Source organism: Argopecten irradians, chromosome 3 (genome assembly GCF_041381155.1).
Source record: "Argopecten irradians isolate NY chromosome 3, Ai_NY, whole genome shotgun sequence".
Taxonomy (NCBI): Eukaryota; Metazoa; Mollusca; class Bivalvia; order Pectinida; family Pectinidae; genus Argopecten; species Argopecten irradians.
This window is the reverse complement of record NC_091136.1, coordinates 3,862,546-3,877,526: the sequence shown is the minus strand read 5'-3', so window position 1 is coordinate 3,877,526 and position 14,981 is coordinate 3,862,546. Positions and strand designations below refer to the sequence as shown.

At 32.4% G+C, this 14,981-nt stretch overlaps 1 protein-coding gene across 1 annotated transcript; it reads left to right on the top strand.

The window, feature by feature from the left end:
- Window positions 1-438: 438 nt before the first annotated feature.
- On the top strand, window positions 439-14,255 carry LOC138317159 (mucin-2-like). The gene is made up of 6 exons (XM_069258718.1): window positions 439-478; window positions 3,944-4,218; window positions 4,416-4,494; window positions 5,213-5,320; window positions 5,568-5,747; window positions 13,992-14,255. Exons 1-6 carry the CDS (start codon window positions 439-441, stop codon window positions 14,162-14,164), a joined length of 855 nt encoding a protein of 284 aa, XP_069114819.1. The 3' UTR covers window positions 14,165-14,255.
- The last annotated feature ends 726 nt before the right edge of the window (window positions 14,256-14,981 follow it).

Sequence of the window (14,981 nt, the reverse complement as noted above, 5' to 3'; positions counted from 1 at the left end):
GTCTAACCGACGTCATGTGCCTGCTGGGCTCGCTGGATAATCTCTAACCAACATTAAGAGTCATACAAAACATTGTTTATCTACTAAAAACATCAATACACGTCATATAACTCTGATAACTGACTTTCCTTTCGATCACATATTCAAAACATCGTCTGCAACAACCGGAAGCAAGACAAAACGATACAAAATACGAAATTATCGGCTAGTTCCGCAGCTGTCAAAACCACAATGGCTTCGCCCAGTAGCATAGACATTTGCTTGAATACATCGACTACGTATACATGACATATTCGGTTATCAATTAACCGCCTATAGTGATTTTATTTAAAAGTATTTAATAATGATCGGTATCATGTTGGTATGGTCGATAGAGGATTTCACACCGAGGGAAACCAATTCATAGAAGATAACAGATTATATATATACATTTACGCAATGCATAGATTTGACCCAGAAATAGGGAAGAAAAATTGCAGTACGTCTTTTTCAGACATCTGGCTGATGTACCTGCCGCACGCAGAAATTGCGTTAATCGTATCGCGCAATTCTCATGTATTGACAACTGATTTCGCGGTTTTATAGGAACAAATTACTGTGGAATTTTTAAAAATGGCGGTATAGCTTTATTGAAAACAATGTAACAAGTACCTTTAGACCTGATAATAATACGGCTCATATGAGGATCTGAATGATGATCATACTGTATCCTCGAAATCACAAAATAATTTCAATTCCCATGTAAACCTCGAGAATTACTACTTTTTTGCGATCCTCGGGTTGAACATCTCTATTCGTCATATTGGCGTATGGTTGGACTTTCAGATGACAGTAATTAATACATTTATATCTGTACAATTTTATGACATACATTACAGTGAAATGTATCTTATAGATATATCCATTATCAATCACTTATACTTTTGGCGATATTAACCAGAACAATATATTAAGCCACTAGATCGTTTCTATAGGATATACTTTAATAGAGTTCATTAATATGATCTTTAAAAAAGCGTTATACGCAAAAAAAGTTGAAGGAACCGCAACTCAGACAAAATATAATGCCGAAGAAAAGATTACAAATCTTTGAAAATGTACTTTTATCATTTTGTTTCATTAAGAGTCTTTTATATAGGAGTTACCTAATAAACTGCAGAGACATCGACAGATATAATGTAAAATATACCTTTTATTTATTTATTTCTTTTTATACAAAAGTATGGCAACCTTTCATTTTTTCGACTGCTGACTGAATATCCTAAATATATAACTCATGACAAATATATCTTTATATCTGAAGAGTTTTGATAAACAATCATTATAAAACAATAGCACTGATGTGTGTGGATAGTGTAACCGTTCTAGTATGGCCGTCAGTACATTGGGTCACGGCTGCGATTTTTTTAATATTTAGTCATGAGAGACTACCCCAGTTTCGAATATAAAACGAAATACAATGATATATGTGTACATTTTCTTACGTAAAAATATTAACATATCTATACGAACAAGGCAGCACATAAGAAAATACGCTTGGATGTTTTAAAGGTTGCTCGAGTGTTTTGTTTTGGCGCACAAAGACTGACAAATAGAAATGTAGTTTTCACAAACACATTCTTTATATTGCCCAGATGCCTGGAGGTTAATAATTCGTAATGGATGTTTTAATTTTGAGGAGACTAAAAATCAATATTTTCCAAAATCACGTTATTAACATACTTGTTATAACACAATTGTGTATTGTATAAGCTTGATTTCCTGCCAGTTCAACGATGAATATAAACGATATTTTTGTTCACGACAAAATTTCATAAGAGGAAGAACATTATATCGAGAAGTACACACAACTAAGATGAGAATAAACACTTGTTATTTAGATAAAAGGACTTGAGGAGAGATCAATAACCAGAGAATATAGAGAGCGACGACGAGTATTTGTTGGCTAGAAACACCATCCGCATCAGTATAGCACGCATATTACTCACAAGGGTAAAACGGACTACCTTTGTATAAGAGAGTGGTGTGATGTCTTTGGAGACTTAATTGTCCTCTTTTCACTTTCTTCGTGGGATCCTAGATTTATATCCAATCCCGTCTTTAGCGAAGGAGGCTATGATGGAGATCAGACGTATACCAAGGATATTTATTGTTCTGTGGAGACTAACTACTGGTTTGTATTTTAAAAATAATCTCTGCGTCATACTATTTATTTAGGATTTATACATTAAGTGACCATAGGTTTATTAAATATTTCGTTGGTGCTTTGTTGATAATATGTTATAAGATTTACCAGCATCGAAAACATTGATATGTTGTATTTCTTGTCGTCAACCCAAAATAGCAGTGTAGTGACCAACAGGCTGCTGTATTGATGTGTTTCATAGGTTACAAGACCAATCTGGTTAGGATTTGACCTGTGTGTGTCATTTTCTTTTTATCGCATTTTCGCCCAGGTGCTTACAGAGATATCTGTATATAAGTGATCTTACAATAACTCAGGATACGTGTTGTGGACCGAGTTCCAACGGTGCCGTACATGTGTAATATACAAATTTGTCATTAGTTTCACGTTGAATATGAAAAAGTCTGTGTACCCTACAGTTCTATCTAATGGAGTTCAACTTACATTCATGGAGATTTAATTCCGCGTTTCGTTGCCTAACGACTTTTTCACGGTGATCTGATTTCGCGCTTTAGAGTTGATTGTTCTTGTAGTTGAAACATTCGCGACTATTGCTGTCCGCAAATCGCAAGCGAAATACTTATTATGATTTTGAGGGGAAAAAAAGTTTGATAACCCCTTAACTTTTAAGGCTTTGGTCCATCTTTTATAAAACCTATCTTTTAAAAAAACCTTTTATAATAATAATTCATCCTGTGTATTGAATAATGGGCATTGTTCGATATTTTAATATATGCCATAAATTAAGACAAGGCGACCAAATTAGTCCATAAAGTTACATCATAAGAGTTGAAATTTAATAAAATGAATCCATACAGAATTTGTATTAAAGCAAATAACTCAGAATATACTTGACTGATCAATTTGCAGATGACACGTCCTTTACCTTTTTGATGACTCAATCTCCTAAACGTGTGTATTTGAATTTTGAGTAGGAATCATTCAGGTAAATTCAATCTATTACGTGTAGGAGTATATCATAACCTTACGTCAGTAGACATTTTTGAAGACAATTTTAAACAAAAGTTTACTTCTGTCAAAAAATGTTACTCTCATGAAAATGTCGGAACTTGTAAATGCTTATTTTTCTTATTCACATATTTCAATCAGTTTAGCGAACTATTCAGTTACTATTTTTTTGCATATCACATGTACGCCCAATAAACAAATATATCCGATATACATAAAAATGTATGATTCCTAACTACACTCAAAGTTTTAAATGAGTAACGTTTGGCCCAAATGATGAAGGTATTAAAGATAATGGTTCTAACTATATTGGTCCTAAAATGAATTTCATCAAATGTGTTCAATAATTTGATATGTCCTTAAATTGTTTCGTATATATATGCTATTCATTAGCCTCATGTTTGATGTCATATTTACAAAATATGTGGTAAAGAATATGTTTCAATTTTCAATTTGCTCCCTAATGAAGTCAAACCTTTTCGATTATTGGATAGCACGTCATTCAGAAATATAGAATAAGTCGTCGAACACAATTGGTAAATACGTTATAAGTCGAGATCTGTCATGATATTATGATTTTAGGCTTAATACTTTAAACATAGAAATAAATGGAAATTTTGGTTTACTGCTATCAAAAATGGAAACTAAACAATGGAGCAAAAATGGAAACTAAACAATGGAGCGAGATATAATTAATTTCCAAACTCCATTCATATTATAATGCATTTTGAGCACAATGTACATTTAAGCAGAGAATAAAACCGATTTCAATAATATTTCCCATTGCAGTTGTTTACGTTGCGGAACACTGTGAGGATGTGAGAACGGGTACTTTCAGCAATAAATACCTTTCCGGTTCCGGTTTCACGACTTTGAGTCCGTTCGGTTACCAGCAATGTATTTCCCTGTGTATGGTATCACGGGAATGCCAGAGTATCAACTATGACCTGCGGCATCATGACTGTGAACTCAACACCGAAACAACTCAAACGGCAACCTCACTGACAGACAAAAATGGCAACGTATTCAAGGATATGAATGACACTTCAGTCCCGACACCTCCAGTTAGTATTTTTAAAGCATGGTTGGGCGCCGTTTGCTCGATTATCATTAGTTAGCCTATTTGACTCGGCCTAGCACGAGGTCATATGTTGAGTTTTATCAATATGACCAGATTTGCATTAATTTATTACTAATGAATAACCTGTGATTTTTATCGCTTAGAAAATGTCTAAAATCATGGCAATCTTCTTTTTAACAGCCAGGAAACTGTCAAAAGACAACATGCCAGGAATATTATACATGCGTAGAGTTGAGCAATGGAAACGTCATATGTATAGGTGAGCACCACCCCACTTGCGCATCGACGTGTACCGACTATCATAACATTATATAAGATAATAGCAGATGGTGTGTCGTATCGCAAAATATTTATACATGATAATAATTTTTCTTGTAGTGTGGTATAATCAACACGTGATGCTCGAAATACATAATCCTCGAGCTGTAATAAAACAGGCTCTTCTTAAGAACATGATAACAATATGAAATCGGTTTGACCTGTTTCAAACGTGATCCCTTGATTTGACCTGTTTTAAAAGAAATAAAATAATACGCCTTACGAAAATAATACTAAAAAGACAATTAAACACTATCCAGGCGATTCATCAAGAAAAAGAAAAGTAATATTCCTGGAAGTCTTTAAAGCATATATAACTGTTCTTTTTCTGGTTAAAACAAAGTAAAACGGGTAGTTTTAATAATGGGTTTATTTCAACAAGTGTCGTAATTTGTTGTAAATCATATCTGCAGCCATTGGTTATCTGAATAGTGTATAATGAATGAATATAGCGTGAATTTCTTAAATCGTTTTTTATTTTTATCTTTTTTTTTCAAATGTTTTCTTTATGTGAAAGTGTTAATTTAGTTTTATGAAGTTTGGTATCTGTCGGTTGCTTTCACACATTATCGTTTTCTCAAAAGAACTAAAGAGCCATTCTACACCATGTAATGGTGGCTCAAAGAAAAACTGACATTGATGTCAATATTGAATTGTAGAGCCGGTTCCCGAGATAGAAACGACAACAACAACAACAACAACAACAACAACAACAACCACCACTACTACTACACCTACAACTACTACACCTACCGCCACAACAGCAGGTAACAAGGGAAACAACTCGTGTTATGTTCACACAATTACATGTACTTGTCTTCTTTCAAAAACATTTTAGATTTTGATATATAAGCAACGTGGTATTATTAAGTATATAGATAGATAGAAAATAAATGTATAAAGCTTGTGATACTGTATGAGACTGTTTGAAAATATAATAGAAGTAAATTACTTGCACTATTCATGTAGTTCTACCTGTATGTAAATGATTATATAATACGTTATGTATAATAGGTACTATGACTTGTGTGGCACCCTACACCGAAAACCTATCGACCGGGCTATGCCTTTACTATGGTACTGGGTATTCGTGGTTCACTGCAATAAACGGTTGTCCGTACCCAGGTCGTCTGTTTGTCGCTGATACTACAGACAAAGTGACGGCAGTGTATTCTCTGTGCCCTTCCTCAACAAGTAAGTAAACAAAGGAAAGTACCCATTTATAATTATTTTTCTTTGTTTTTTCATACTAAATCTGGCTTTCTTATTGACAGATATTTTTTTTAAACACTATCAAAAAAATCGGAGAAAGGCGCGCAAAATTGACATAATCGTGACGTCAGTCATTATAGATACATTGACGTTGTGTACTGATTTGGAAAAAGAATTACTTGAAAAATCAATGGAATTGAAACGTCTTTTATAGAGGTTCCCCAACAAGTGACTGTTGTTTATCTTGTTTATCAATCTCTCGTTAGTTAATTTTCAACTTTTTAAAAGACACGAGCTTTAGCGAGTGTCTTTTAAAAATTTGAAAAATTAACTAACGAGAGTACAGACACGCGTTGGGGAACTTACTTATAAGTAAAGAAAAGTAGCCCTTAGTTGAGAGCCAATCGGAATCAAGAGATCTTGGAATTGACCAATCAGAGGCGCCGTAGGTGTTTACACACTGGAGTGTGTAAACATAAATGATAACCAACTACTATGGAATTTATCACATGGTTTTTCCATTATGAAACATGTATTGTTATGGGATAAATATGGCTATCAAATAGTCTAAAAATTTAATTATAAGCATTGATGCATTTTTGTGGCTGTTCCATCAAATGATATTTTTCAATTAACAGACGTATAACTTTTATTTTCATACTTTATTTTTCACCCTTTTTTCTTTTTATAACGGGAATGATTATATACATGAAATATAAGCATTGGTTGTCGTATTTTTGAAATGCATTGGTGTGTAACATACATTGGATGTTCTAGCATATCTATCATGGTGCGCGAACGCGCACCATTGGCTATTCTAGAACACCATATGTATGTTACACACCAATGCATGTCAGAAATATGACAACCAATGCTTAAATATCACCATACTAGCCGGAACTACTTCCAAGGGGAATATCCTTTTCACAAAAAACACGCATTTTAGGGAATTCCTCACTGCAGTCGAAACATGAAATAAAAAAAAATAAAAAACAGCACCTATTTTCAAAATGCATTCATAAAATACCATGGTAATATTTAAGAATAATGTTGTATATGTGTTTATCAATATAGAGCATTTCCCGTAAATTCTGGATCAATCAATGTAAACACTGCGTTCGATTGTCCACGGGTTCGCCGAATAAGTTTTGTCCGCGGTACAGTACAGATGAAACCTAGCCAATATGATTTAAGAAACAAACGCGTGAAATGTAACCGCTATACAATATATAACACGTGAAATATAACCGCTATACTGTATATAACACGTGAAATATAACCGCTATACTGTATATTACACGTGAAATATAACCGCTATACAGTATATAACACGTGAAATATAACCGCTATACAGTATATAACACGTGAAATATAACCGCTATTCAGTATATAACACGTGAAATATAACCGCTATACAGTATGTAACACGTGAAATATAACCGCTATACAATATAACACGTGAAATATAACGGCTATACTGTATATAAACACGTGAAATATAACCGCTACACTGTATATAACACGTGAAATCTAACCGCTATACAGTATGTAACACATGAAATACAACCGCTACACAGTATGTAACACGTGTACAACCGCATACGTATATAAAACGTGAAATATAACCGCTATACCTGTATATAACACGTGAAATATAACCGCTATACAGTATAGTAAACACGTGAAATATAACCGCTATACAGTAATGTAACTCGTGAAATATAACCGCTAATACAGTATATAACACGTGAAATATAACCGCTATACAGTATATAACACGTGATATATAACCGTTATACAGTATGTAACACGTGAAATATAACCGCTATACAGTATATAACACGTGAAATATAACCGCTATACAACAGTATGTAACACATGAAATATAACCCGCTAAACAGTATATAACACATGAAATATATCCGCTATAAGACAGTATATAACACATGAAATATAACCGCTATACAGTATATAACACGTGAAAATATAACCGCTATACAGTATGTAACACATGAAATATAACCGCTATACAGTATATAACACATGAAATATAACCGCTATACCAGTATATGACACATGAAATACAACCGCTATACAAGTATATAACACGTGAAATATAACCGCGATACAGTATGTAACACATGAAATATCAACCAACTATACAGTATATGACACATGAAATACAACCGCTATACAAGTAGATGATTACATACTTTGTTTACACCAATCTATATATGAAGTAATATAACCGTATTTTCAACTATTACACCCGACCGTTTCACTAAAACCTTGTTATATTGCACGTTCGAAATTAATATTGCACGCTCCCATGGAAACGTTATATGCACGTTCGAGATGTTATTATTGCACGGCTTTAGGAAACCCTCGCTGTTATTGTCTAGTTTTGTACGAAAACCAATCCCTAGGATATTCATACGCGTAACAGTTCTTTTACTATATTGACGTCCACAAAGGGTCACGTTCAATTTCGAAAGCTATGCTTTATAATTATCTCGATAACAAGCCACGTCATGTACGACCGTTTATCGCATTATAGACGGACAAGGCGAATGTATTAGATCATGACCAGGCTGGCATGCAGGTCTAGATATTGTTAAAAAGACAATAAGACATCAAACCGGAGTACAACGTTACGTACGTGTATATATGTCATGATCTTCAATAGGATTTGAAGCTTGTCCAGTGACGGACGGTGCTTTAATTTGTTAAGAGTGAACTGTCGTATGTCATATAACACGTGAATGTAATATATAATAATATTCTAACCCCACGGTTTATGGTAATCTATATATTGCAGTATAACATTTGTGATGATTACACGCATACAAGTCGTGTTAAATATTATGAACCACAGTAGGCCATGAAATTTTAGTATAATATAACCACTTGAAGTATATAACACTTTATCAGTAATGTAACACGTAAAATATAACCGCTATACAGTAATATAACACGTGAAATAGTAACCGCTATACAGTATATATAACACGTGAATATGTTAACACGTGAATATATAAACACGTGATTATATAACCGTATACAGTATATAAACACGTGAAATATAACCGCTATACAGTATATAGACACGTGAAATATAACCGCTATACAGTATATAACACGTGAAATATAACCGCTATACAAGTATATAACACGTGAAATATAACCGCTATACAGTATATAACACGAAAATATAACCGCTATACAAGTATATAACACATGAAATATAACCGCTATACAGTATGTAATAACACGTGAAATATAACCGCTATACAGTATATAAACACGTGAAATATAACCGCTATACAGTAATATAACACGTGAAATATAACCGCTATACAGTATATAACACATGAAATATAACCGCTATACAGTATATAACACATGAAAAATATAACCGCTATACAGTATATAACACGTGAAATATAACCGCTATACAGTATGTAACACGTGAAATATAACCGCTATACAGTATGTAACACGTGAAATATAACCGCTATACAGTATGTAACACTGAAATATAACCGCTATACAAGTATATAACACGTGAAATATAACCGCTATACAGTATAAACCGCTGAAATATAACCGCTATAGTACGTTTAACACGTGAAATATAACCGCTATACAGTATATAACACGTGAAATATAACCGCTATACAGTATAATAACACGTGAAATATAACCGCTATACAGTATGTAACACGTGAAATATAACCGCTATACAGTAATAACACGTGAAATATAACCGCTATACAGTATATAACACGTGAAATATAACCGCTATACAGTATATAACACGTGAAATATTAACCGCTATACAGTATATAACACGTGAAATATAACCGCTATACAGTATATAACACGTGAAATAATAACCGCTATACAGTATAAAACACGTGAAATATAACCGCTATACAGTATATAACACGTGAAATATAACCGCTATACAGTATATAAACACGTGAAATATAACCGCTATACAGTATGTAACACGTGAAATATAACCGCTATACAGTATATAAAACACGTGAAATATAACCGCTATACAGTATATAACACGTGAAATATAACCGCTATACAGTATATAACACGTGAAATATTAACCGCTATACAGTATATAACACGTGAAATATAACCGCTATACAGTATGTAACACACATGAAATATAACCGCTATACAGTATGTAACACGTGAAATATAACCGCTATACAGTATATAACACGTGAAATGTAACCGCTATACAAGTATATAACACGTGAAATATAACCGCTATACAGTATATAACACGTGAAATATAACCGCTATACAGTATATAACACGTGAAATATAACCGCTATACAGTATATAACACGTGAAATATAACCGCTATACAGTATATAACACGTGAAATATAACCGATATACAGTATGTAACACGTGAAATATAACCGATATACAGTATATAACACGTGAAATTTAACCGCTATACAGTATGTAACACGTGAAATATAACCGCTATACAGTATATAACACGTGAAATATAACCGCTATACAGTATGTAACACGTGAAATATAACCGCTATACAGTATATAACACGTGAAATATAACCGCTATACAGTATATAACACGTGAAATATAACCGCTATACAGTATATAACACATGAAATATAACCGTTATACAGTATGTAACACGTGAAATATAACCGCTATACAGTATATAACACGTGAAATATAACCGCTATACAGTATATAACACGTGAAATATAACCGCTATACAGTATATAACACGTGAAATATAACCGCTATACAGTATATAACACGTGAAATATAACCGCTATACAGTATATAACACGTGAAATATAACCGCTATACAGTATGTAACACGTGAAATATAACCGCTATACTGTATATAACACGTGAAATATAACCGCTATACTGTATATAACACGTGAAATATAACCGCTATACAGTATATAACACATGAAATATAACCGCTATACAGTATATAACACGTGAAATATAACCGCTATACAGTATATAACACGTGAAATATAACCGCTATACAGTATATAACACGTGAAATATAACCGCTATACAGTATATAACACGTGAAATATAACCGCTATACAGTATATAACACATGAAATATAACCGCTATACAGTATATAACACATGAAATATAACCGCTATACAGTATATAACACATGAAATATAACCGCTATACAGTATATAACACGTGAAATATAACCGCTATACAGTATATAACACGTGAAATATAACCGCTATACAGTATATAACACGTGAAATATAACCGCTATACAGTATATAACACGTGAAATATAACCGCTATACAGTATGTAACACGTGAAATATAACCGCTATACAGTATATAACACGTGAAATATAACCGCTATACAGTATATAACACGTGAAATATAACCGCTATACAGTATGTAACACATGAAATATAACCGCTATACAGTATATAACACGTGAAATATAACCGCTATACAGTATATAACACGTGAAATATAACCGCTATACAGTATATAACACGTGAAATATAACCGCTATACAGTATATAACACGTGAAATATAACCGCTATACAGTATATAACACGTGAAATATAACCGCTATACAGTATATAACACGTGAAATATAACCGCTATACAGTATGTAACACATGAAATATAACCGCTATACTGTATATAACACGTGAAATATAACCGCTATACAGTATATAACATACTGTTCAACCAGCTTCACAGGAATTATTTCTGGATGTAACAATAACATATTAATTGCTCATTCGTGGGTTTTATGCATGAAAAGTACAAACACCAGGGGTATAACTATATAACGAAAAACAAACATCATTGTATCAGCCTTTATCACTTATGGTCCTTAACGACTCGGTCATGTTCATGTCAGAACATACAACAAAACCTGTTCTGATGAGCAAAAGAATGCGTTTTACAATGCTTTATCTGCTTTGGCATGGATCGAAACTCCGAAAAGTGCAGCTTCAAAATTCGAAATCGCTTGTCAGTGTTAGTAATGAGCGGACATATGAATTCTTTGATAAACGTATATTTATGATATGATTAATTTATAGTTAGATATTTCAAAGAAAGCAAATGTGTTGGTATTTCACCCTTTTATTATCGAAAATAATTTTGCATTAAATTATATTATAAATCCTATTGTAATCATGGATTGTTATAATCCATGAACAACAACTCCTATTATAGTCATGTATTGTTATAATCCATAAAAACAACTCCTTTTATAATCATGGATTGTTATAATCAATGAACAACAACTCCGTTTATAATCATGGATTGTTATAATCCGTGAACAACAACTCCTTTTATAATCATGGATTGTTATAATCCGTGAACAACAACTCCTGTTATAATCATGGATTGTTATAATCCATGAAAAACAACTCCTAATATAATCATGGATTGTTATAATCCATGAACAACAACTCTTATTATAATCACGGATTGTTATAATCCATGAACAACAACTCCTTTTATAATCATGGATTGTTATAATCCATGAACAACAACTCCGTCTATAATAATGAATTGTTATAATCCATGAACAACAACTCCTATTATAATCATGGATTGTTATAATCCATGAACAACAACTCCTTTTATAATCGTGGATTGTTATAATCCATGAACAACAATTATTATAATCATTGATTGTTATAATCTATGACAACAACTCCTATTATAATCATGGATTGTTATAATCCATGAACAACAACTCCTATTGTAATCATGAATTGTTATTGTCCATGAAGAACAACTATAATAATCATGGATTTTGTTATAATCCATAAAAACAACTCCTTTTATAATCATGGATTGTTTTAATCCATGAACAACAACTCCTTTTATAATCATGGATTGTTATAATCCGTGAACAACAACTCCTATTATAATCATGGATTGTTATAATCCATGAAAAACAACTCCTATTATAATCATGGATTGTTATAATCCGTGAACAACAACTCCTGTTATAATCATGGATTGTTATAATCCAAGAACAACAACTCCTATAATAATCATTATTGTATAATCCATAAAAACAACTTATAAATCATGGATTGTTATAATCCATAAAAACAACAACTCCTATTATAATCATGGATTGTTATAATCCGTGAACAACAACTCCTATTATAATCATGGATTGTTATAATCCATGAACAACAACTCCTATTATAATCATGGATTGTTATAATCCATGAACAACAACTATTATAATCATGGATTGTTATATCCATGAACAACAACTCCATTATAATCATGGATTGTTATAATCCATGAACAACAACTCCTTTTATAATCATGGATTGTTATAATCCGTGAACAACAACTCCTGAAATCATGGATTGTTATAATCCGTGAACAACAACTCCTATTATAATCATGGATTGTTATAATCCATGAACAACAACTCCTATTATAATCATGGATTGTTATAATCCATGAACAACAACTCCTATTATAATCATGGATTGTTATAATCCGTGAACAACAACTCCTATTATAATCATGGATTGTTATAATCCGTGAACAACAACTCCTGTTATAATCATGGATTGTTATAATCCATGAACAACAACTCCTATTATAATCATGGATTGTTATAATCCATGAACAACAACTCCTATTATAATCATGGATTGTTATAATCCGTGAACAACAACTCCTTTATAATCATGGATTGTTATAATCCGTGAACAACAACCCTGTTTATAATCATGGATTGTTATAATCCATGAACAACAACTCCTATTATAATCATGGATTGTTATAATCCATGAACAACAACTCCTATTATAATCATGGATTGTTATAATCCGTGAACAACAACTCCTATTATAATCATGGATTGTTTATAATCCAAACAACAACTCCTATTATAATCATTGATTGTTTTAATCCGTGAACAACTCCTGTTATAATCATGGATTGGTATAATCCATAAACATCAACTCCTATAATAATCATTGATTGTTATAATCCATGAACAACAACTCCTATTATGATCATGGATTGTTATAATCCATGAACAACAACTATTATAATCATGGATTGTTATATTCCGTGAACAACAACTCCTATTATAATCACGGATTGTTAAATTCCATGAACAACAACTCTTATTTTAATCATGGATTGTTTTATTTTTTTTTCCAGATTGCTGGTTAGGCGCGGAGTATACTAACGGTGATTTTTATTGGTCAACTGGGGATGTGGTAACTGGTGAACAAAGAGGAACCGGAGATTGCTTGAGAGCGAAAGACAATGTATTGAAGGGAGGTACCTGTAGCACGGCTGTGTCCTACATTTGTGAACAGGTTCCAACATGAAAACGGATCGCATGACACAAAGCAGTTGCAGAATAATATTGTTAGAAATGAATGACAACTTACAACATGAAAAACATTGGGATAGAGTTTATCTATTGTAAATAGTTATTTTCTTTTCTATGGCCCGCTTGGGCTCCTAATATTCTTTTTTCTTTTCATTTCTACTGATACAACACTATTTATATCTATTTATTAGTTAAATAAACCGGATTTCTGGAGAGGACCTATATAGGCTTTGCCTGTTGTCCAATCCATTTGGCATTACATTAATATATTATCTTTCTCTATGATTCATGTATATCTTGTATTTGTTAATAAAATATTTTGAAATGAAACTATTAACGTGTTTAAATTAATGCTGAACGCAAAGATGTTTTAATCGACATTGACTGTGGTAGTTAAGTTTATGTCTATATTTCGCATATTGTTTTCTATTGTTTTAAGTGAAAATATTATTTGTGATTAATAGAACACCCTAAATCTAAAAAAAATGATTTAAAAAAAAAATGACGAATATTCCCGTGAAGGGGTTATGAAATGACTGATAGGTTGTTTTTGTTTTCAGTTCATTGGATGTTTGTGTTTTTAACTGACGACTTCTCACTTCTTTGCACAATGCATTAAGTCAGTCAATACTGTAGAGTTGTTTTTATTCGTTGGGATTTAATTTACCATATTTATGGTTTAACTTAAACTACATGCGAATAGAATGGGGAGCATGACAAGCGATGAAACTTAAATGGCTCATTACTATTAAAAATGGCAATGCGAGTCCTCTCAGTGAATTATTTTAAAAAGAAAATAACAAAATTTTCTT

Excerpts from the sequence above, each read along its gene's own strand:
- LOC138317159 (XM_069258718.1), top strand. The coding sequence starts at position 439 with ATGCATAGATTTGACCCAGAAATAGGGAAGAAAAATTGCA. Across the intron at positions 479-3,943 it reads AATAGGGAAGAAAAATTGCA|TTGTTTACGTTGCGGAACAC; the intron begins GTACGTCTTTTT and ends TTCCCATTGCAG. Across the intron at positions 5,321-5,567 it reads ACCTACCGCCACAACAGCAG|GTACTATGACTTGTGTGGCA; the intron begins GTAACAAGGGAA and ends TATGTATAATAG.